Below are 24,636 nucleotides of genomic sequence, written 5' to 3'. Positions count from 1 at the left end.
TTGAGGGCAGGGACTAGGTCTGTGACCCACCTGCCTACCTTTACTGGTTACTAGCTGCGTGGCCTTGGGTGGGTTCCTTTGTCACCCCAAGCTTCAGTTTCCTTCACTGTCAAATGGGCATAATAATATCCACCTTCACACACATAGTAAGGATCAAGTGGGTTAATGTGCATAAAGAAAACTCCAGTGCTGACTTAACAGGACAAAAATTTCCAAAAAAGCAGGAAGTAAGTCTGTTTTGTTCAATATTTTATCCCAAGCTCTATTCACAGGGCCACACGTAGTAGGTGTTCAATAAATGCTTGTTGAGTGAATGCGTATTTCCCTTTTCTCCTACTCCAAATGGGTTCCTTGTTTCAAGGTTTGTGGATGATGGACCTATGTGAGAGGAGGTCAGGGTTGCCTCGCAGGTGGAGACTGGCTTTTCTCCCCCAGGCTGAGGAAGAGAGGACGTAGGACAGAAAAAAGGCAACTTCCAGAGACAGGCCTGGGAGAGTTAAGAACCACGGACAGCTCCAGCCAGCGATAATGGGCGTGGTCTTCTGGTCGCTGGGCGTGGTCTTCTGGTCGCCGGCCGCGCAGCTGGGATGGGAGGGCCCGCCCAGTCGACGCCACAGCTCCAGGTGAGAGGAGCCCGCAGTCCACTCAGACTGGAAAGATCAGGACCCTCACCATCATTGGGAGTTCAAGGGAGGGAGGATGAGTGTATCCTCAGGATGGGGCATCCTGAAAAGCTTCACGGAAGAGAGGAATGGGATTGGCGGGGAAGATTTAGGCAGAGAGAATATCCAGGCATCTGTAAAACGAAGTAATAATTTTGACCCTATAGGTTTTCTAGGTGGATTAAATGAGTTACTTTTTAGGAATGCCTAGCATATTTGCCTGCTTGGAAAGGGCACAACATATGGGCTCACAACATATGGGCTCATTTCTTCCGGCTTCCCTCCACCTCTTCTCAGCCCCTGTGACTTGAGGAAGGACATCCCCCTGCCCTATTGGAGACAGCAGGACCTGGATAACTGCTCAGAGACGCTGGGGTACAGGGTTTCCTATTCCGGCCTTCACTGACCCCCAGCTCTGAGATTGGACTGAGCTAGACGCACAGTAGGTGCACAAGACAGACTGAGGGAAGGTCTGTGCTCCTCCTTCCTATCAGGGCTTTGGGAGGCTGAGGGAAGGACACAGCAGGATTGGGGTGATGGAGTTTAACCTCTGGTCCTCCCCCAGGCCCACAGCCCCAAGACTCCTGCCCCTAGTGGTGGCTCTGATCAGTTCTGACTAGCTCTCTTCACACCTCTCGGGCCTCCCAGGGCTCCAGCGATGAATTAGTGATGACAGCTTTGCACCATCACTATGACGACCAGGCATGTTCTTAGCTTCCAGTCAGGGTGCAGCGGCAGAGGCCAGAGACCCTTTGGCTCTGGGCCTTTGTACTGGTGTGTTTGAGGGGGATTGGGGCCCAAAGGGGGAAGCAGGAGGGAGGGAGCTGGGGATGGAGCAGGGACCAGGGCATGGGAGCTCCATCTGGAGTAGCCTAGCATTCCTTCAGATTGCTAGATCCAAAGGAAACTGGAGGATAGTTATTTCTCTTCCTCCCCGCTTTCTTTTTCTTTTCATTCCTCCCTCCCTTCCTCCTCCTTTCTTTCCTTCCATTTTCTCTAAGCCTCATCCCTGTGCAAGGCCCTGAGCTGCCCACCTCTTCCCCCTATTCTGGGAATCAGGCCCAGCCCAGCCCTCACCCTTAAGAGCCCAGAGTGAGATGGGGACACAGACACATCCTGGTCTGGGCTTCAGAGAAGGTGTGTGGGAGCCACTGGTGGCTCTGCAAGGGGGGCTGGCTTAGCTCTGCCGGAGGCTGTGCAAACAGCTTTGCAGAAGGAGTGATACTTCTGGTCCTGTTGAGTGAGGAGATTTTCCTGTGGAGAGGCAGAGGATCGGAGGTGAATAGGTGAACCATGAGTCCCGAGGTGAAACATAAAGAGGGATAGGGGGTTGCCAGAAATCCAGAGCAGCCTACTGGTAGCAGGGAGCAGAGGAGGACTGGAGCCTGGGGAAGGACTGGGAGGCAGTGGTTGCAATGAGGAGTTTGCAGTGTGTCTCATAGGGAAGGAGGTGCTCTTGAGGAATTGTTGTTGTTGAGTGTTTGATTTTAGGGATGGGAAAACTGAGGCACAGAGAAAGTGACTTGCTCAAGCTTACTGAGGTCACTAAAGACAGACCAAGGCTATGGGCTCTGCCAGGATCCCACTAGACCCCAGCTAGGACCTCTTGTCTCAGACTTGCTGGCCAGGACTTTTCCAGGTAACCACTATCTCCAAAAGGTGAGGAGGGCCCATGGGTGACTTTGTCCTTAGTTTGAATGAAATTTGCATAGGCAATGGCTGTGCTCTGGCCCTCCCTGCCTCTTGCGTGTTGGTGGTAGTTGGGGAGGGCATCCAAGGAAGGACCTGGGAAGCCAGGGGCTTGGCTGAGGTCAGCAAGATATTACGGTCAGAAATTGATTAGGGTCAGAAATTGGGCTGTCAAGTTCCCAGCCCAGGCACTGTGCCACATCCCTTACTCTGCACCCTCAGGGATCTTTGTCTGAATCGGGCACCCCTAGGAGGTAAGGGCATCTCTGAGCCTCCCCAGGTTCTTCCTGGCCCTTGGGCCTGATATGGGGTCTGCTGTGGCTGGAACTTCTCAGGGCAGAGAGAGACATTTAGCCCCGTTGTCCTGATGAAGAAACTGAGGTCTCAGGGCAGCAGTGACTCACTCGGGGTTATTGAACAGGTCAGTGCGGGGCTGGGCCTGGCTGCCTGGCGCTTAGCCTGGCTACACTCCCCCCACCTCGCAGCTGTCCCTTGCCTCTCTTCCACCCCGCTCTGCAGCATTGCTGGCCCTGCCAGCTTTGATGGATGGCCCCACAGCTCAGCCTCCTTCCCATTCCTTTCTGGATGCTGGGCTTTTAGCCTTCTCATCACCAGTTTTGCCTAGTGGCCATCAAACCATCCATCTCCCCCCACCCCCCCCCAGCTTCATCCAGCACAGGTGGGGTTTTTTTGGCGGGGAAGAGGATCAGTGCAGCAATTCCCCCTTCTCTGAGGTTGGGCTGAGAGTGTGGTTGCAGCCCTACTCTAGGGGAGTCAAGGGTTAGGGAGCAGCCTGCACCCCCTTGCTGGAGTACCAGAAATCCCTCCTCCCAAGGCTGCCTACGAATGCATACACGCACACATGCTCACAGTGACAGTAATAAAATAAAAACATTCATGTATCAAAAAATACTGTATGCCAAGCACTGCACCAGAGTTCTGCATGTACACTCTCTGGCTAGGTACTAATGGTAACTTCACTACAGAGGTAAGGAAAGGAAAGAGGTAAGGAAACTGGAGCTCAGAGAGATTAAGTGACTTTCACAGGTACACATATCCAGGAACTGGAGGAGCTGGGATTTCAACCCAAGTCGTATGGCTTACATCTTATTCGCGGCTCCTTTGCCATACTGACTTACTTGGTGTGTACATGTGCGCCCACAAACACGTGTACACGTGCACACATGTGTGCTGGCCCTTGCACCACCCATCTACCTGGACCAGGGTCCTGAGGAGTAGGAAGAGTGCTGGGCTGAGAGACAGATGAGGAGTCCCTGCTCATTGTCCCCAGGCTGCCCCCAGAATCACCCTGGCAGGGACACTGATCAGCTGGAGGGCTGCATGGAGGAGGCAGCCTCCAGGCATCAGGAAGAGGAGGCTGGGAGGCCTTCGGTCGATAATGCCTGCAGCGCTGCCTTCCAGGAACTGGGGCTCCGGGGAGTACGGCGCCGTGGGTCGATCATCTGGCTGCAGCCCAGGCCCGGCAGACATGCATGTTTGTGCGGAGTGTGGCTGGTGAGCGGGCGGCCTGCTGCCCCCGTGCCCCCAGTTCCGTGTGCTCTCCCTCCTCCCTCTCTCTCCCCTTCCTGCTGTTGTCCCTATACCGGCCCGTTCCTCCCCCTTCTGCCCCTCATAACCGGCCCTGCAGCGGAGAATCAAACTGCCCGTTCCCAGGCACCCGTGTGCACGCACGCCTATGGAGCACTGCCCCAGAAGCTGCGGCGAGGTGTGGGGAGGGCGAGTGGAAAGGCCAGGGGCCACGAGCTGCGGGCGGTGGGGCAAGCCCTCAGAGCCCTAGGAGCTGATTTAATGAGATAATGAATGGAAAGTGCTTCACACCACCAGGGGCACATAGTAGGTGCTTAATTGGGCTGCGCTATGTTCCTGCCTCCGGAGTGTGGGGAGAGCAAGGCTGGTGCTGATGGGGGCGGATGGGGCGCCTCTGGAGGCACATGAGCGCCCAGAGCAGCTGTCAGGGGCAGCTGACAGTGTTAACAACCCCCGGAACAATTAGCAGTGAGGGGGGGAGAGAGAGATTCGTACCTGACACCCGACTGAGGCTAGCCTGGCGCTGTTACCCAGTCTGACGTCGGGGGAGGACAGCCGGTGCTGGGAGGAGTGGTGGCCCCAGCAGGGCTGGAGACCGCACCCACCCCCCCTCTGGGAAGGGCCCCTGGGCAGGCCCCCTCCTGGAGGGGCTGCTGCCACCCTCGCAGAGAGGCTTTTCCCCCAGGCTCTCCAACTGGCACTGGCCCCCGGAGACCTGGGTTCAGGTCCGGATTCAGGCACCTGCTGGCTGGTGGTGGTTAGTTAAGATGAGTCACTCTCCTTTTGGGGGCCTTGGTCTTCTCATCTATAACAAGTTACGGTGAAGATCAAATGAGATTGTCATATGTTGCCTGTTAAGTGCCTGCCACTTCCCTGTCCCCAGGCAGCCAGGCCACCTGGGGTTCCCCAGAGTCTGCCTTTCCTAGTCACACCCCTGAGAGGGACAGGTGTGGGCCATCTCTCCACCAGATGCTGTCTGCTCCATCCTTGGGTGCCCGGTGTCCCGACACAGGGTTGTTGAGGAAGAAGGAAATAAAGAGGGTCCCATGTTAGTTTCTGTCATCTTCTTCACTCTGGTAGGGGGACACGTGTGCCTGCCGACCACATTCATGGGAAACCAAGGAGTGGTCTGACTCCGGTGAGGGAGGGGAAGAGCTCTGGACTGGGATTCCCAATGCCTGCCTCCTCCCATTTCAGACAGTACCTCACTGTCTGATCTTGGGCAAGACCTGTCCCTGGGAGGTTAGAGAGACATGGGACCTCTGACCAGCCTCTTTTTTGAGGGCCTAGATGCTTCTGTGTTCTGGGGGAAAGGCTGGGTGGGGGAGAGGGTGTGGTACAAGGCTGGTGACACCCAAGCCACTGATGGGCAGACCCAGGAGGAGGGGCCAGCTCAGGCCTCCTGTGACTTTGGTGCCCTTGTCCTCATACACAGTCCTGCCCCTGCTGCCATCAGCCCTGCCTCCAAGTCTCTGCTGCCCCGCCTGCCCCTCCATTCCTAGTCCTTTTTTCCTTTATTATCTGACACTATTGCCTCCCGCCCCAGGCTTATCTCCTCCTGTCACACGTCCATCCATCTCTGTCATCCCCTGCGGCTTCCTCAGGCTCTCTGGCACACCCTCTCCCTTCCCCGGGAGTCAGGCCTGTCTGGGAGTCAGTCCTTCCCTGCCAACCGTCTAAGTAAGTGGTCTCCGTGATTCTGACCAGCTCTTGTCTTCTCCCACCTTCCTGCATCTTCCTCTCTCTGACAGTGTCTCTGCCTTTCACTGTCTCTGGACTCCCTTTGTCTGTCTCCGCAAGTCTCTCTCTGCCCTGATCTCTGGGTTTCTGTCCTTTAAGAGCCTGCCTGGTCCTGCCCCGTTGCCTCCCTCCTCCCCTCGCGTGCCCAGCGAGGGCAGCAGGTCCAGCCCTCCAGGCTGGAGCCCTCCAGGCTGGAGTAGCCCACGCCCCTCTCTCGCGGGCTGCCTTGGAAGCCCCTGTCAACGCCCCCCGCCCCGCCCCGCCCCGCGCCGCGGCCTCGTTGCTAGGCCTCCGGCAGGCAGCACCTGGCTTCCATAGCGACGGCTGCTTAGAAACGAAACGCCACATCTCCCGGTCCCACCACGGAGTCTTTGCGAGTCTTTGCGGGATCGAGCGCCTTTCGATCAATCAGGACAGAAAATGTGGCCGGCTCTAGGCTCGGGGAGGCGAGAGAAGAGGGAGCCCCAGTCTCTGGCTTCTGGAGCTTGGGGCGGCTGGGGCAGGAGAAGCTGCCCCAGCGGGGCCCTGGGCCAAGGAAGGAGCGAGGAAGGAGGCCCCCTGGGCTCTTCTCAGGAGTCAGCCTGCTACCGAGAGGCATGGGTCTGCCATGGGGCCCAGTTTGGATTACTGTTCTACTATTTCTAGCTATGTGACTTTACACAAATGACTTCATGCCCCAGGACCTCAGTTTTACCGACTGTAAAGTCAGGCTAATAATATCATAAGGATTAAATGAGAGAATCAGCCAGGTGGGCCTGGCACTTAGAGGGTAGTCCCTGATGGCAGTCCCTCCCTTCCCCCTTTAAAGTTGCCTGAGATTTAATTAGCAGAGAGGAGGGCGATAGACGGCGGTGTTAGCAAGAGGACGGAGGTGGAACGTACCTCACCTGGCATGTGCAGGGGTTCGCTGGGGCCCTCTCTCTTACCTGGTACTCGCAGAGACTCAAGCCCCAGACTGGCAGGCTCTGAGGGGCATGGAGACACTAATGGAGATCTGGCTTGTCAGGCAGTTAGGATCATGGAATCCTGGACACCTACATTCTCAGGACTCCATGCTCTTGCATGCATAGAATATAAGAAGCACAAATTCTTGAAATAAAGGGACATTATAATAGAGGCTTGATTTTCTTAGAACACAAAGCTCTGGGAGTTCTTGGAACCTCAAAGCCAGAGACAGGGGCCTCCCTTTATGATGGTCTCTGCGTTGGCAGGGAATTTTCAGAGCACGGGGCCTTTAGTTCCTGTTGCTTAGACTTTCTTGTGCCTCGGTGTCTCTCATGGGCTCAGCTCTGAGCAACCCTGGTGTGTGTGGGGGGGGGGGTTGCTGGGGTCAGTGACGGACTGCAGCCTGAGGCCCCTCTGGAGTAGGGCCAGCCCAGGAATAGCTGGCGGAGGAAAGCGGGGCGGCTTGTGGGCTGCAGCTGTCCAGGCGGGGCTGGGTGGGAGTCTGGGCAGCCACCCTTGGCCGAGGACCAGCCTGCCATCCTCTATCCACCCGGCCTGTGAGTCAGGGCTCAGGAGGAAGCATCTCCACGTGGCACTCCTAGGGCTGGAGTCAGAGTACTCCTCATGGTCCTGCAGACTGGAGGGCAGGAGGCTCCAGTGAGGGGAGGAGATGGGGTGTGGGTAGGGGTGTGGGGGATGAAAAGAGGGGGCTCAGGAAGGGGGATGGGGCTCAGAAGGGGGATGGGCCTCAGGAAGGGGGTGGGGCTTAATGAAGGGGTGTGGGTTCAGTGAAGAGGATGGGAGTTCACTAAGGGGGGTGGGGTTCAGTGAAGGGGATGGGGTTCAGTGAGGGGGTGGGGCTCAGTGAGGGGGCTGGGGCTCAGTGGAGGTTGCTGAAGAATTTCTTAGCACTGCACTGTCTCTGCACCACCCGAGGCTCCTGAGGATGGTGGTTGGGGTTAGGGGGGCCTGAGCACCTTAAACCCATTTGCCTTTCTCTGGGGTAGGCTAGGAGCCAAGAGCTCCTTTTCCCACTTCTTCCCAAAGCTGGAAAGATTGGTAGAGCTGCTGAGAAAGCTGGGATCTGCCTCTCTTTTTGCTCATCTTCCTTCCTGGTTTCCATGGGAATCGTGGCTCAGGATGATCAGGGTTTAACAGGATGGTGCTGTGGGAGGAGTCAGCATCAGGCAGAGCCATCCCACATAGGAAGGGGTTGGCTGCTAAGAAAGTGAGCTCCCTGTCCCTGGAAGTGTGCAAGCAGAGGCTAGGTCACCAGCCAGAGTGACTTTAGAAAGGGGCTCAGATGAAGGAAGGCAGTTGGGAGGCCTCTTCCCTGGGACATGTAGGCTTTGTGTGATTGGCCCAGATGGCCCAATCTTCCAGACATCCCTATGCCTACTGAGGGGGTCACGATGCCTTGGGCTCTGCCCCCACATCCATTCCCCCATTCCTACTCTCTGTGCCTGGCCCTGAGCTGGACATGCACACATGGAGCTGAGTCAGACCCATCTCTTCCCGGAGGGGCGACAGGTCTGACTGGGGAGGCACACAGGGAAACAGATACAGTCGGGCAAATCCTACATAAGGGAGCAGACCAGGCGGGAAGGAAGATTCTACCACTGATGTAGTCAAAAGATGTCTTTTTGAGCAATTCCTTTGGGTTGAGCCTTGTTCTAGGTTCTGGGTCACAGCAATGAACAAAACAGAGAGTCCTGTTCGCTGGAGTGGACAGCACAGTGGGAAGGACGAGCACCTGGTGAAGCGCAGAATGATGGCAAGTGCTGGTTGGTGGATCTGGAACCCATGAGGAGTGTGGCCAGAAGGCAGTGTAGGTGTGGCCTGCAAGGAAGTTTGTTCGATGGTGGGGGTTAAGGGCCTTGAAGGGCTCCAGCTTTGTCCTGCAGGCAACTGGGAGCCATTGAGTGTGGGTGAGGCTGCAGAAAAGATTACTCCAGCAGGTATGGGCCTCAGGAGGGAGGCACAGTGGTCCCTGAAGGAAGCCCCGGGGCAGGCAGACATGCCCCCTGTGCCTCTGTGTGTAGGAGTCATGTGAGCGTATTTATAGGTATAGGAGTGTGTGTGTGTGTGTGTGTGTGTAGGAGTGTGTATGTGTATCTGTGGGAAGATGGTGAGTGTGTGTGTGATTATGGTGTCCTGGGGAGGCCTTGTGTGGTGGTGGAAGGATCTTGGGCTTTGTAGAAGATAAGGAGCAGACACCAAGGCCTAACATGGGCCAAGGCCGAGTCCCGTGGACCTCAGCCCAGATGTGAGCCTGCAGGTCCTAGACGGGTCTGGGCCAGAATCCTATGGGTTCCCGTACCCCTCTAGGGTCATGGACCTGGCCATCTGCTGCAGACAAATGTGTATACAAATAACATGGAAATGGATGAGATCTGTGGCTGACCCACCCCCATCCCCATATGCCCTGGGCTTGAGTTCGCTCAGCCTGTGCTCTTCTCCACTCAGCTGGTGCTGGGGCTCTGTGAGCAGGCCCTGTTCACCCACAGCCCAAATCCATATTTTCCCAGCACCTGCCTGTGGCCAGATCCTCTCTCTGTGAGGGCTACCCCACATCTGGGGCAAGGGACGCCCAGAGCTGACCCGGGCTGGTGGCCACGGCGGCACCTCTGGTAGGTGTGCATTTGAGTACACACATACTCACACATTTGCACACACAGTCACATGTGAATGCACACCCACAACTGTTCACACGCCTGCGTGTGTGCCTACACACACCTGCACACACAGACCCGCGTGCGCGCACACACATCTACGCACATCCCGTAGGTACACACCCGCACAAATTCAGCTATAGCATGGAAGTATCACGCATCCCCACCAAGAAATAAAGTTACAAACCTGTAGTCACACCCTGTCCCGCCTTCACCCTCACCATGTCAATGGCCTGGGTGTAAGGCCTTACACACCTGCACACACTCACAGCTACCTAAGGGTGGCTTATGCCCATGCTCTCTCCAGGACCGAAGCGGGGAGGACAGGCTGTGGATGGGCACGGAACTTGCAGAGATGTCAGCTTCCTCCAGGCGCTTCTTGGATCGTCCCTTTGCGGGGCCCCTAGGATGGTGGAGTCCCTGGGCTCCACACCCCAAGTCATGGAAAGACTGAGTCATGCACACTCTCTCCTGAGGAGCCTCCCATATTGGGATCTGGTCCTTGTTCACAGTCCTTGGGTCCGGCATGCGCAGGCAGGCCTGCCTGCCCAAGAAAGCTGCTTTGTGCCCAGCTAGGCCTGCTGGATGCTGCCTCCCTCCACCTGAGCTGCCTGAGCCCTCAACGAGAACCAGGCCAACTTTTACAGTTGCTGAGAAGTCTGAGGCCAGACAGCCAGAACGTTGCCTGAGCTCACCCCCAGTATGTCAGGGCAGACGTCATTCAGATTTGAAGCTAGGCTTCCAGGAGTGTGACCACAGTTAGCAGCCACAGGACGGATGCATGTCAGGCACCAGACAGGCTTATGGAAGCAGGCCATGTGGGCATGCGGAATGAGAGCAGACTGGGGGTCTACGGGGGTCAGCCGGAGGGATGGCGGGCAGGAAAGTCTGCTCTCCTGGCCCAGATGATAAAGTGCTTTGTGGGCACAGTGACCCACAGGGATCTGGGGGGCCTGGTACCCAGGTTGACAGGCTGTTGGCTGAGTCACTTTTTCCTAAAAATACTCAGTAGCTGGGCCACTGGGCAGTTAGAGTGGCCCGTAAGGTGGGGCAATGAAAAGAAGTGTGTAGAGGGGCTGGGCCAGGCATTCCTGGGGCTAGGCTTCCTTGTGGCAGAGATGGGCAGAGGGTTCAGGGACTGGGAGCATAGAACCCTCAGTCACTACATTGTTGGGGACAAAAGGAGAGGTGGGAAAATCTGTTTTTCTCACATGCCTTTCTTTAAGATGTGGAGCATGAATTTAGGGCACATATTGGAGCCAGATGGCCCGGGTTTGAATTTTGGCTCCATTACTAACTGTGTGACTGTGGACAAGTTACTTGGTCTCTCTGTGCCTCAGAGTTCCTTATCTGTAAAATGTGGCTAATAACAGATCTGACCTTATGGCATTGTTGAGAAGCTGAAATGGGAGGCACATAGTAAGTGTTGAATAAATGTTAGGGCCCCTCAGACACAGAGGCCGCCAGCTCCAGATGTACACACTCAGGCCGTAGGGGCCAGCCCTGTCCCTCGATTCCATGGGACTGAGGTCAGCCGGGAACAAGATGCAGCTCATCCAGGGTTCTCAAACCTGGCAGCAAATTAGAATCACCTGGAAACATTTAAAAATACCTGGGATGGGGGAGTCCCAGGCATGAGGCAGGGTGAGAACCCAACACAGAATCACAGAATGAAGAGTTGGCAGACAGGGATCTGGCGGGGAGGGGGGGGGCGGGGGGACGGGGGGGGGCGGATGGAGGAGTCCTAGGCTTGGAGGAAGAGTCACTTCCTGGCAATGAGGGCTTGGGCATGGTCTGTCACTTTGCCATCTCGAGGAACCTCGAGGAGCCTCGAATTTCAAGGATTACATGGGGGGATGTTTTTGAAAAAGCCTCTGTATCCTGGCAAGCATCAAAAGAAAGAAGCTTGTTTCTTGACTCTAGTGTATTAACATTTCACGGGTGGGGAAAATCAGGCCCAGAGAGGTTCAGTGGCCTGCTCAGAATCACACAGCAAGTCTATGACAGAGTTAGGACTCCAAGCCTCAGAGGAATGCTTGAATCTGAAGGACTGATGCAGAATGAATATGAGTTGAAGGACACAGAGAGCATGTACCTGGGGCTCCAGCCACTGAGCTGCAGTATAAGATGACCAAGGAAGATTTAAGAAATCACTTCTCACGAGGTGAGTGCTGTGGAGGTTCTGCCTAGAGCTGAGAGCCCAAGTGATGGTGGCTGTGCCAGGCCAGGGTCGGCTCTTGATTGCAGGGGCTGACATGGCTTCCCCTGAAGAACAGCTCTGGCCAGCAGCTGTAACAGATACCTCCTGGGGGTCTGTGTCCCAGCCACACTATAAAAGCCCAGGACTGACAGGTGCTCAGGATTTGCCAAGTGATTTGTGCACTGGGCTCAGACTCAGTCCTTTCATATAGCCTTTACATTGGTCACCCCTTTTACAGAGCAGGAAACTGAGGCCAAAAAAGGAAGGGAGGCCCCTTTTTGGGCCAGAACCTTTACACCATCTTAGCCCATGTAGATTTCTAGGGTATTAAAAAGTAGGCCACATTCCCCCAATTTGAAGATAAACTAAAATACATTGACTTGGCCGGGATCACTTAGATCTCACTCCTCCCCATGTTCCCAGACATGACTCCCAGGAAAGACACAAGAAGGGGGACCCAGAGGACTAAGGGAGCATCAAGGGAAGGCCTCCTGGAGGAGGTGGGCCTCTGGCCCCTGAATGATAAGCAGGCTGACAGGATCTGGAGGGCATCAGGGATAGTGTGGCATGGGTAAGGGTCTAGAGGGGAGGATGAGTCAGTCACCCAGCTGAGTAAAGGAGGAAGTATAAATTTAAGGAATGGTGTCAAGAGGTTCAAAGCTAGGAAGATAAGTCAGGGCTAAATTACAGAGGGCCTGCCATGTCAGACTGAGGATTTGGGCTTTCTTGTGTTTGTGGTAGGGAGTCTTTAAAGGTGTCTAAGCAGAGGAAGAAGCATGTTCAGAGCTGGGCCTCAGAAACAGAGGTGGGAGAAATCCTAGCTTGGAGGGTCTCCCCCTGAGCCGATGGCACAGAAAGGGCTTGGCCCAGCCTGTGTTTCAGGGGCCTGGACTGTGTCCAGGCCTGGGCTCAGTGACTCAACGTGGAGGAAATCACTCCCCAGGGAAAAAGGACCCAGATGAATCCGCCCCATGAGGTGGGGAGGCAGGGGGCTCACTAAGTCACCCTGCAAGTGGGGAAGGGGGGTGTTGCAGAGAGAGGGGCTCGCAGTGCAGTGGGAAGGATTCAGGTCAGACCACAGCGAGGGCTGTCAGAGGACTCTGGCTGCCTTCCCACCTTTATCGAGGTTGATTATCCTGGCAGTCTTGTGAAAGAGATGGGAAAACTGAGGCCCAGAAACAGGAGGGAATCTGACCAAGGTCATGCAGCAAGTCGCAGGCAAAGGCCAGGTGTGATCCAAAGCGCACCCTCCGGTCCAAACACGTCCTACCACCCCAGCAGATCTCACGGCAAGTGGAGGCTAGGAACTGGGTGGGTCCAGGCAGGGAGCTGGCCCCGGTGACCCCTCCTCCCTCCGCCTGCCCCCCACTTTCCTTGCCAGGCAGACGGCAAATAGGGCCGGGCTGTGCTGCCGCGAGAGGACAGCAGGGGGCGCAGAAGCGTCACGGCTGTCGCAGGCGCCAGAGCACAGAGGCCGCTCTGCGGAGAACTGCGCTCCGGACGCGCGGGTCCCACCGGCGAACTGTGGACTGTGTGGCCCTGGGGCCTGCACCCTCTCCGGCTTCCGGGGACGCCAACGCAGACCTGCCTGCCCAGTGCTGGGGGTCCGGGGCCCCTACCCCTCACTCAGGAGTGGTGCCCCTGTCCGTGTGTGTGCTCGTGTGTCTGTGTGCACGTGCCCCCTCACAGACTGGCTACTGCCCCAGGCCTGTCCGTCGCTGGGCGACCTCTAAAATTCTCCCCGACTTCCCCGTTTCTCCTGAGGAGGAGCGCCCGGGGCTCCTTGCATCGGGTCGGCGGCCCCTTTCCCCGCCGCTTATCCTCCGCCTCCTCCCCCACCCCCACTCCCGTCACTGCGCTGGTCTCTGGCTTGGGGTTCTGGCCGGGGCCCCAGGACTTTCTAAGTGGGGGGAGAGGACGCGATCAGACAAGAGAGGGACTCCGAGAGGCGAGGTAGCGACAGGAGGGGCGAGGGGCCAGAGGAGCGAGCGGAAGCTGAGAGCTGGCTACCTGGTGGGGGATCCCAATAGCGGACAAGCTGCGAGAGTCTGGCGAGCGGAGAGAGAAGGGAGGTGAGAGCCAGGCGAGGCGACCCTGGGGGGTCCGCAGGTCGGACAAGCGGAGAGGTGCAGCTCGCGGTGGCGGGAGGGTAGGCGGGGCCGCGCGGTCGGGGGGCGGGGAGTGGGCGGGCCGGGGCGGGGCCGGGGCGGACCCTCGCGCGGACCCGGCGGAGCTGTCGCGGACGCGCTGACCGAGCGCAGCGGCCGGGCCGGCGGGCGGGCGGGCGGCTGTGAGCATGGTCCTGGTGCTGCACCACATCCTCATCGCTGTTGTTCAATTCCTCAGGCGGGGCCAGCAGGTCTTCCTCAAGCCGGACGAGCCGCCGCCGCCGCCGCCGCAGCCATGCGCCGACAGCCTGCAGGTAGGGGGGCCCCCAGCGCTGGGCACGAGGAGGACCGGGTGTCGGGCGAGCGCCCGGCCGGGTCTTCCAAGGAGCGTGAGGGCACGGCTCCGTGGTTCACTCTGCCCCTGAACCCTCCTCAAGGTGGGGCCCCCTCCCCTAGCTCGGAATTCCACTCCTGTGCTGGGACTGCAGCCCATACCCGGAGCCCTTGAATCCCCAGCTCGCAGTCCAAACCTCACCCCAGACTCTGAACCCTTTTCGGATCTGGGACTCCACTCCAAGCTCTGAACTCCCAATCCACAGTAGGACCCCAGTCCCCACGAAGAGCTCTGTTCAAACCTGGAACCCCTTGCTTCCCAGATGAGTGGATGACCCCTGCCCAAACCCCTGAACACCGACTATATATATATATCGGACTCCAGGTACACCCAGAACACCTGAACCCCCAGCTCTCAGCCAGGACCCCGTGTCACAGCTGGAGCCTCACCCCAAGCCCCTGAGCCTCTACTCCACAGCCTCATCTGTGCCCCCACCCAGATTCCCACTCAAACATCTGGTCTTCGGTCCTCACCTGGGACTGTACCCCAGGGTCCAAATGCCTCTATCACAGCTTGTGTTTTTCTCTGCAGGACCCCTTCCCACCTGGTTCCTGCTTTCCTACCCTCTCGTGTAGGCAGTCCTCTAGTCTTTTAGGGGTCTCACCCTCTCCTCTTATTTCTCTGTAGTGTGTTGGTCCCACTTTATTCTCTGGTTTCTCCTCTGCCTTTTCTGAATCTTTCTGGGCATCCTCTCTCTCTGCCCCTCCGTTTCTCTCTTTTGGTCCCTTTTGCCCGTGTACATCTCTCTCAGTCTGTCCATCACCCCTCCCCACCCCCGTTTCTCTAGGTCTCTATCTTTGTTCTAGGGTCTCACCCTGTGATCATCCCTTCCCCTTATTATCTGCTTCTGCTTTGGGGTGAGGAAGCGGTAGGCTCAGGGTGTGGGGCCAGCGTACCCAGGACCTCTGCCTGCCGTATGTCGTCAGGCATGGCACGGGGTGGGCGCTGGTGGAAGGGACTAACCATGGAGGGCACAGCCCTTGGGCGGTGCCCAGGGATCTAAGGTGGGTGGGGGTTGTGCCGTGGAGCACTGGGGTTCATAACTTATAAACCCCCCATCCGCACTGTGCTGGTCTTGACTGGGGGCAGCTGGGGGCTTGGGATGGGGGAATGGGGCAGTAGACTGCAATCTGGTGCCCGTGACCTGCGGTGGGAGCTCTCCGGGGCTGGGTGAGTCCGGGGTGTGTGTGTGTGGGATGGGCCACACTGCGTGTGTCGGGTGTGCCTTGCGTGTGATGATCTGTGATGTGCCATGTAGTATATTGTGTGTGGCATCACCAGCGCGTGATTTGGGGGGATGCATGGGGCTTAGGGCGAGGGTGAAGATTGCGTGCATGGGGTGGCATGTCATGTGCAGCTAGGAAGGCTGCGTTGTGAGTGCGGAGTGGAAGCTGTATGTATGAGTGTTGTGTGGACGGGGAACATGAGTGTATGTGCTGTGTCTGTCTCCATGGGGTGGAGTTGTAGGGCCAGCCTGCACGGGGGGGTTTGTGTGTGGTTGCGCATGTTCTCAGCTGTTGCGTGTAGCCAGGAAGAGCCACTGTGGGGGCCTGATGAAGGGCTGCGTTGGACATCTTGGTGGAGGGGTGTGGGGGTGGGGGAGCTGTGTGTGGGCCCGAGTGTGTTTGCAGCCTAGGTGGCTTAGAGTCTCGGTGGCGCATCCTGGGCTTGCTTGGGAAATGTTTTAGGACCTGGGTGTTGGTGTTGGAGTGTCATGTGTCTGTGTGATGGCCGTGGGTGCCACTCCGCATAGGGAAGGGTGCAGCAGCCTGGGCCGAGGGGTCCAAGGCAAGGGGCTGGTTGACTAAGTGTGTGTGTGTGTGCGCCCACGTGCACATGGGCGGGAGGCGGCAACGTGCCGGCGGGATCGTCTGTGCCACGGGTCTGTGTGTGTCCACGAACATGTGACATGAGGTGTGCACGTTATCTGTGCAGGGTGTGTCTCTGTCTAGATGGTGTGTGTGTTGAATTTAATTGGCTGTGTGTGTATCTGTGGTTGGGGAGGTGAGCGTGGGGTGTGTGAGGTGTGTGGTGGGAGGTTGAGTGTGAGTGTGGTGTGAAGTGTGGGTGTGTGAGCTGTGTGACTTTTCAGTGTGACGTGTGGCTTATGTGATCTTTCCTCCCTGTGAGCTGTTGATGTGTGTGTGTGGTGAGGGGTGTGTGAAGGGCGTCAGTGAGTTAGCGGTGTGGGGGGGCAGGCAGTGTTGGGGGCTGTGGGATATGCTGCTGGGGCCAAGGCAATGTGTGCACAAGGTGTGTGGGGTGAGGAATGACGGTAATAATGTTTGAGGTGCGTGGACTACAGCAGGTGTCCCATAAATGCTTGTGGAATGAGGTGTGTGTGCAGGGAGGACTTGGCTGCCATCCTGCCCTTGCTTCCCTCCCACTTAGGTCCCCAGAGATGCCCAGTGACGTTCTGTCATGGCCCACCCCAAGCTAAGCTGCCTCTACCCTTTGCCCTTCATCCTCCTCACTTTGACCGAGGCCTTTGTCTTGGGTTTCCGGCTGAGCAGGCATTGGACAGGCAGGCGGCTGGTGATGTCGTGCTCTGGGAACCTTTGTTCTTTTCCTTTTGGTCTGTGTCGTGTTTGGGGCTGGGCTTTGGAGGAGGGCGGGGAGAGGATGCACGTGTTGTAGGCTTACTGTGTTTACTACCACCTCACAATGCTCCACGGCGGGGAGGGGTTCAGGCACAGGCCGTGGGGCCTGGCTGGTATCCCCGGTGGTGTCTCCTTGGGGCAAGAGCGGCTTGGGCCGGGCATGGCACTGGGTGACTTTGCCAACTGTGAGGTCTTCGTCCCATGGCTGGCCCAGTACCCTCTCTGGCTCACATCATCTGTGGGGTGCTGGGCAGCCAGGAGCCGCCCTCTGCATACCAACCTGTCCTCTTCCCTTCCCTGTGTGGCCCTCAGGGAGTGTCCCTGGGCTGGGAGTCAACCAGGAAGGCCTTAATCTATCTCCTCTTGTTGACCTCACATCTGACAGGAGGGAGAGTCCCTGTCCTCACAGAGACCCTTATCTGAAAAAAAAGGAAGCCTGGTCACACTTCGGGGACCCTCTAGTCTGATAGGGGAGATGCCAGTCAGTAGGAAGACCCAGGTCAAACCCTCCAGAGAAAGCGATGGGGGAGCCTTAGCGGGCGGCCTGCTGACAGGTATTCGGGAGGAAGAACGGCCAGGACTCCTGACGGATGGAAGGCACAGACGAGCAGAGTCATCAGGGGAGGGGGCTGGGGGCAGCGCCTCAGTATCACCTTCCAAAAGGTTCTCTGCTGTGCGTGGGCTGAAGCTGGGCCTGGAAGGGGGTGTTGAGTAGGCAGGGAAATGTGGCCTGGGCCTGAGGAAGATTCTAGCTCAACTCGAAGAAAGGGTCTTGGCGGCAGTTGATCCTTCCCAAGCAATACTGTCTGGCTTTGCATGGCCATCCCTGGGACTCCAGCCTTCTCAGGCTTTCACATCCCCTCTTCCCACCCCCTTGTCTTCGGCCAGAATGACTGTCATTGTCATCATCATCTTTTAGGCAGCTCTTTCCAGATCCCAGCCTCCTTTCACAGGGGTCTCATTTAACAGATCAACTCGTCTTCTCGTCTATAACATTTATCGTGCACCTGCTATGCACCAGGCGGGCCCAGTTGGACACAGTGGTGCTCAAATAGGCTTCCTGGGGCTCCCAGCTCCTGTGTCAGAGAAACCCCATCTAGCTAGCCCAGCCACACTGTCAGCCCTCCCGTCTGTTTCCCCAGCCTGATGTGCCCTTGGTTCTGTGAGGCTCCAGGTGGGCACCCCATGGTGTTAGGCTCCAGCTCCCAATCGGAAGGCAAGCTCTTCAGAGGCAGGGCCGGGTCTGCCCATCCCGTGTGTCCTGAGCTGCGCTCGGCAGAGTCCAGATGGCCACATCAGTCATCAGACGTCCATCACCCCCTGTAGGGGTGGCAGCCCATCTGCCATCTAGAGAAACCGAGGCCCAGAGCAGGGAGGGGACTTTGGGCAGCCTCCCCTTTAGACCCTCCTTTTACCAGGGTTACCAGAGACCCAAGAGGTCAGGTGACGTGGCCAGGTTTCACAGTAAGGTGGCAGGACACAGCAATTCTGTAATTCCCAGAAAACAGCTCTACTGGTCACTAGGCTGGGCTCCAGCCCCAGCACCATGCTGCTTCCTGGCTGGCCTCTGGGCTGCCTGTGGTGTGTAAACGATTATTAATGACCCCCCTGGCCAGGAGACAGGAAACGTTTCCCAGCCACAGCTGGGGACACGCTCCTGGCCAGCCTCAGCCCTCCACACCCAGCCTGGCCCTGGGGTCAGCACGCGTGGTATCTGTGCCGCCTCAGCCTTCCCCGCTCCTCCTGCCCAGCCGCCCCGCAGCATTTTCCTCTCTGGGTTCACGGACAAGAAGAGACAGAGCTTTCTGTCCCACATCTCTGTCTTAGCACTTTCTCCAATTTGATTCATCTCCACCTTCTTCCCCGCCCCAGACCAGCCAGAAGGAGCCCTTCTCTTGGAGGTCTTTTCTGAATGCACAGCTAGGCCCTCCAGCGGCCCTCCTGGGCCCTGACCACCGACTCTCCCTCCTGCAGACTTGGCTCCCACCCTGCTAGCCCTTCGTCTAGGCTGGGCGCTTCCTGTGGCTTGTCCTCAATTGCTGTCTTAAGACTGACACTTGGAGGATCCTCCCAGATGCCTCCTCCAGGAAGTCCCCAGCCCAACCTGGGGACTCGCACTTACTCCGAGCATCCCAGCCTGCCTGTCCAGGCCACACACTGTGTACTGCCAGGCCTTCAAAGGTGGACATACCTACTATGTGCCCAACAGAGGCGGGAGGTAGAGATGAGCACAGTGTGGGCTTTCAAACTCTGCCACACACTGGCCCACGTTGGAGCCACAAGGCATCCGCCCCATGGCAGCGAGGCGGACCTTGGCCTAGGTACCAGGGCTGATGCTGGGCAGGTGATGGGGTAGAGGCGGGGGCACAGACGAAGACCGATGCTGGTGGGCAGTTTGGGGAGGGCAATGCTGGAGAGACTGAGGGGCCGTGGTGGGACAGGGTAGTGACCCCTGATTCAGCCCAGAGTGGGAGGGAGGGCAAGTTGGGCAGCTTCCAGGAGGAAACATCTAATCTGAGAGCTAAGGGATGAGCTAGGAGAAAGTTCTGGACAGAGAGAAAGAGTGAATGGCAAATGTGAAGGCTTGCTGGTGACAGACAGAGGGAGGGAAGTGTGGTTCTATAGTTCTGTGGAGCTGGATCCTGGACTACCAGGGTGCGGAGTCCCAGGGTGGGCTCTGTGTGTGTGTGTGTGTGTGTGTGTGTGTGTGTGTGTCTGTGTGTGAGTGTGTGTGAAGCTGGTGATGAGGCTGGCGAGGTCGCCAGGGCCAAATTGTGCAGGCCTTAGATGCAAAGAGATTTGGACTTTTTCCAGAAGGAACTGGGCACTAGGATGGGAGTTGAAAGAAGGGCAGGGACTGCTCAGATCTGCTTGTTAGGAAAGCCTCGGGGCCACGGGTAGAGAGCACACGGAAGGGGTGAGGTGGGAGGCTGGTGCAGTTTGGTCCGGAGAAGGGTGGTGAGGCCCAGGCAGGAAGATGCAGAGGATGGAGGGGAGGAGACAGACTCCCGAGGGTGGAGGAGGGAGCCACTCAGCTGTGGAGGTACAGAGAGAGAGGGAATGCCGCCCTGGGTGTCTGGGTTGGCTCTCGAGGGATGACAGGGCATGAGAGCAGATGCCTGGGCCTGCGTCAAGACCCTCGAAGGTCCAGAAGGTCCCAGGAAGATCTCCCGGGTCAGGAGCTTTGAGGCTAAACAGAGACCAGGAGACCTGGACCCCGCCCTGGGCTCCAGCATCCTCTTCTGCAGCGTGGAGACTTGGGAACTGCCCTGGGCAAAGAGTGTTCGGAATTCAAAAATTAAAACAATCTGTGAAACGTAATATTTAATAAAATTCAAATCCAAAATGTATGAGTACATTCCAAAATGAGTTAAAATGTAAATTTATGAAAATGCTAAACATACTCGATGGTTCTAATATCAATTGTAAGCCTCAGTCTCTTCCTTCCACTCTGGATCCAACTCCCCCGAAGCTGCTGCCTCAGGTATGGCCGGCCCCGAGGGCTCCAGGACCTTCCAGTCTTGAGTTCAGGGCACCTCCTCTAGGGAGCCCGCCCTCTGGCTCGTGGCTTCAGGTGGCAGGCATTTTGCTTTTCCTGTCCCCCACCCTGAGGGAGTTGGCCCCTAGAAATCCCCCATCTGTGGTTGTCTTTATTGAGGGGGCCGAGGTACAGACCTGGAGGAGGAAAGGGTGCTGAGAGATGGGATGTCAGCTACAGTGCCCAGTGGGGTGTGCTGGGGGCACAAGAAGACCTGGGGAGGGCCGGGGCGGGGGCATGAAGGGAAGCGAGCAAAAATGAAAAAGCAGCACCACTCCAGCCTGAACAGGGCTATTTCCTACTGTAAAAGTGACACCATTTCTGGAACACTCGAATGTTATGGTCCCATCTTGCAATCTTGGTGTGGGCATCGCTTGGCTCGCACTCTCTGGTCATCTTGCACCAGGCCATTTTCTGGGCTGCATTTTCTCACCTGGAAAAGGAGGAAGTGGGGGTCAGCACCTCCAAGGCGTGTATGAGCTCTAGCTCTAGGGACGCGTGACTCCAAGAATCCGGCATTGTCGGTTTGTGGGCTTCTAGCCTTCCATGACTCTTAGCTCCCAGCCAGAGCTGTGTGGAAGCGTGGTTGTGTGATTCCGACATTCTGTGACTTGAAGTTGCTGAGACTCCAGGAGCCAAATGGGCGGGCATTCTGTGAATCCGGGATTCTAGGATTTGATGATTCAATGATTCTAAATGGGGCTGCTGGGAAGAGCTGCAACCACCTGCCTTGTTAATGTTGATGTGAGGTTATTAAAAACATAACGAGAAGCAATGGAGAGAGCTCAGGATGGAGGGTGGCCCCCACCCCCAGGGAGTGGGGGAGAGGAGGAGGGGCCGAGCCAGTGTTGGGGGAAGGAGACCCTCTTCGCCTGGGTGACACGGGCGGATTCTCCTGCCACAACGGAAGTGGTGTCTGTGCACGTAGGAGAGCTCTCTCTCCCTAAGCTTGCAGGATAAGGGCTCATTTCCTTCATCCCCCTGCCTCCATTCTTCAACTATTTCAGCTCATGGCAGAGAGAGGAGTGCCCTTTCCTCCTAGCCCCTAAAGTCTCTGGGCAGAAATGTGGACAGACAGTGGAGGAAAGAGAGGCCTGCTCACCACCTACCCCCCTTCCCCGCCAGCCCTGGCCTGAGGGGGAAAACAGGACATGAACACTTCCTGGACACGGACGTGGAAATGCACGAACCCCTGCTTGTGAGGGCCCCAAGTACAAAGGGCCTCCGACTAGGGCAGAGGCCAGGGCAGCCAGATGGGCCGGTGACCCATCGGCACCCTTGGAGCGCAGGTGCCCCACGCCTGCCCTGGAGGTGGCTGTGAGAAGGGCTTGAGGAAGGGAGGTCCCAGGCCAGGGGGCCTGGAGAAGGGATGGCCAGTGGGTGCTCCCCTGTGGCACGAGGCCGGGCCATTTGCCCAGCGGCTTGCTTGGGTTATGCGCATGTCTCAGCACCTACGCCAGGGCTGTTGGTGGGAGGGGGGAACCTCTAGCAGGAGAGACGGATCTTTGGCCTCTAGAGAGCTCACTCCAGCTGGGTGCCTCAGAAGCCTGGCACCAACTGCGTGAGTCGCAGCCTGGTGGGCTCACAGATCAGGTGAGGGAGGCCGGGAGCTGGCCCAAGTCACACAGCACAGCAGGGCCTGAAATCCAGCTTCCTGACTCCCCGTGCTGGGTGCTCCCCCCTGTCTGCAGCTCCTGCCTTTCCCCTGGAACACCTGGGGAACAGGAGCTGAGGCAGGACTCCTGTTAGGGGCAGAGCTCTCCTCTGTCACTCCTCCATCTTTCTCCTCCCACAGACCAGGAGGCAGGTAAGGTGGCGACAGCTGCCCCCTACTATCCCCAAGCTTCCTTTGTCTACCACATCCTGTCTTGGCCCTGAGGATAGGGTCCCCTGTTGCCCGGCCCACAGTGAGCCTCCTGGGTTCTCCTGTCCCTTCACTCAGGCTCTCTCCCCACCCTGCCAGTCTCCCCCTCTGGCCGGCTGTGAGTGTCAGTCTCTCTCCAAAGACCGTTAGACTTGGACGGGCCCCAGGAGGTCATCAAGTCCCATGCTGTGATTGTTCAGATGAGGAAAGTAGCTCAGAGAGGGGAAGGTCCTGCGGCCGGGGCACAGCGGACCGTGGCTGGGCCTGTGTCTCGGAAGGACACTGCCCTCCGTGTCAGGCAGCTAGGATGAGGCCTGAGGTTAGGACCAACTGACGGGCCTCTCTCTTCAGCCCTGAGCTGAATCTTTGCCCAGATTACTCTCTTGTCCGCCCCTGTGCGTGCTACCTAGCTGACCCCTACCTTGGGCAGAGCCTGCCCTTGGGACACAGACCAGAGCTCAGCACTCCATGACCGGGATGAACACCCATGCACACATGGACACGGACACATGCAAGTACATACATGAGGACATACAAGTCCCAGGTGGAAACCTGTATCTCATAGTTAGGAGGCTGTCCTGGAACCTAGTGATCTCTTCTTGTGAGGCACCACACACCTCTGCTCGGAAGCCCTCCAGGACCTCTCTGCAGACTGTCTCCATCTCACTAGCTTCTTTGTGACAGCTGGGTTCTATGATCCTAGGTTCCTCCTCTGTGACAGCAAAGTCATGGGTGAGTCTCCTCCTAATCCTAAAGCCCTTCCTTCAGTGTCCCTTCCTTCTGTCTCCAGGAGGGGCTCAGCTTCCTGTGGCTGGGTGGGGAGAGCCCTAAGGTCCCCAGAGGATAGTGGGACAATGGGGAGGCGGTGACAGATGAGACATTATGTCTTCCCCAAAGCAGGCTCCACCCTCCCCTAACCTCCTGGCTGGTGTCTGGGGCACAGCCCTGGCTTGTGGGCCCCTTAGGGTCCTGGTCTGCCCCATGGCCTTGACCTCTCAGTGTAGAGGTCAGCGGATCAGGGTCACAATCGCACTCAGCAGTTCTCCACCTGGAGGGTGTGGAGCCCAGGTCCCCAGGCCAGCAGCATACTGGATGGGTGCTGCAGATCCCCAGAAGGGGTGAGCTGGACTGGCCTGCCTGTGGGGTAGGCAGGAGGGTGTAAACACTGAGGCAGGTGGGATTACAGAGGAGCTGTGAAGGCCTACCTTCCCCATGCTGGAAGCTGGTGATGGGGAGCCAGAGAGAGAGGCCAACGGTATTTGGAGAATCACAGCTAGCACTCCCTCCTGTCAGGGGAGGAGGAGGGGGCTGGCCCGGGGCAGTGCAGTGGGTGGACCATCGGAGGCCTGGGTGGAAATGAAGGCTGAGGCCTGTGGACAAAGGGACGGGCTTGGGGTTAGGTATTTAGCTCGGCCCTCGTCATTTCCTCCGCCGGACATGGCTGGGTTAGCAGGGTCATCGCACAGAGGGAAGGAACAGGCCGGGACCGATGCATACCAGGCCCTGCAGTAGACTCAGGCACGTGGTGACCTGGTCACCCCCTGGGCTGCAGTCGGTCCCCCATCAAAGCCCAGCCATGCGGCCACAGGCACCGTGGGGGATGGCCACATCTAGACCACTGCCCCACACGCAGACCAGTCTTCCTGGGCAGCACTCAGGCCCGGCTGTAGGCCTGGCTGAGTAGGGAGACCCCACAGGACACGGGGACTTGTGGGACAACCAGACACCCTGCCACAGCCACACCGCAAGCATCCACACACCAGGTGCAGCTACTGTCACCCCTATGGTGACCCAAGGAGAGCCACAAATGCCAGCAGTCATGGGCAGGTGTCCAGGGCCTGGGTGAGAAGAGAGGGGCACCAGGCAGGGAATGCAGAACCCCCCCCCCATGCCAGACTGTGCCCTCCCCCCAGTTCGCTGAGTGCCCAGGCTGTTTATTTCCTAGCAGGGATGGGTGTCTCATCCCTCTCCCCCTCCCCGTCCCCACCACACGCTTCCAAAGCTGCCAAATCAAATCAGCCCCTGCGCCCGCGCCAGGCTGGCATGGCGGCCAGCAGCTGACTGGAACGAAGCCAGGCTCAGAATATCCCGCCGCCTGTGCCTGTCCGATGGCTGGGTGTGCTTGTCGGGTGGGGGTGGGGAGGGGCAGCCAGCCCCTGGGCAGTGCCTGGGAGAGGCCGTGCTTTCTGGATGCCACCTGGGGGGTAGGCTCCTGGAGAATGAGTGAGCGGCTCCGTGGTGTGTCTACCAGCGTGGGAGAGGCTGTGGCGCACGGACTGGGGGTGGGGGCGCCTGGAGCCCCGGAGACTGGGTGCTAGGCTGGGGTTGGAGGCTCGCGCACAGGATCGTGACAGCAGCCCTAGCTGGGAGCCCAGCCCAGTGACTGTGTGAGCTAGACATCACAAACCCCATTTTACAGATGGGGAAACTGAGGCTTACGGAGGGGGTCGTGAAGTTCCCTGGAGAGAAGTGGAAGTGGAGGGGGCCTCAGAAGGAGTAAAAATGTGGTTGTTTCCCCTCCGGAGGAGGCTCCAGCTGAAGGAAAGAACTCAGCTCTGTTCTCAGAGTCAAGGGCAGAGAATACACCAGAGTCAGAGGTGCCCACCTGAAGGAGGGCCTGGGTGGTGAGAAGTAGCGGGTGAGAAGGGGGTGTGGGGAGAGAGAAGGGGGTGTAGG

General features: G+C 57.8%; 1 protein-coding gene across 2 annotated transcripts in view; it reads left to right on the top strand.

The window, feature by feature from the left end:
• Window positions 1–24,636, top strand: part of PDE2A (phosphodiesterase 2A) — a 91,101-nt gene that overhangs the window by 13,245 nt on the left and 53,220 nt on the right. For both annotated transcript variants that reach the window (XM_036119459.2, XM_036119460.2), the window contains exon 2: window positions 13,803–13,878. In XM_036119459.2, coding sequence (XP_035975352.1) covers window positions 13,803–13,878 — 76 coding nt within the window. The remainder of the gene's footprint in view (window positions 1–13,802; window positions 13,879–24,636) is intronic.

This window comes from Halichoerus grypus, chromosome 11, assembly GCF_964656455.1.
Source record: "Halichoerus grypus chromosome 11, mHalGry1.hap1.1, whole genome shotgun sequence".
NCBI lineage: Eukaryota > Metazoa > Chordata > Mammalia > Carnivora > Phocidae > Halichoerus > Halichoerus grypus.
The sequence above is the reverse complement of the archived record's forward strand: the minus strand, read 5'-3'. Positions and strand labels throughout refer to the sequence as shown.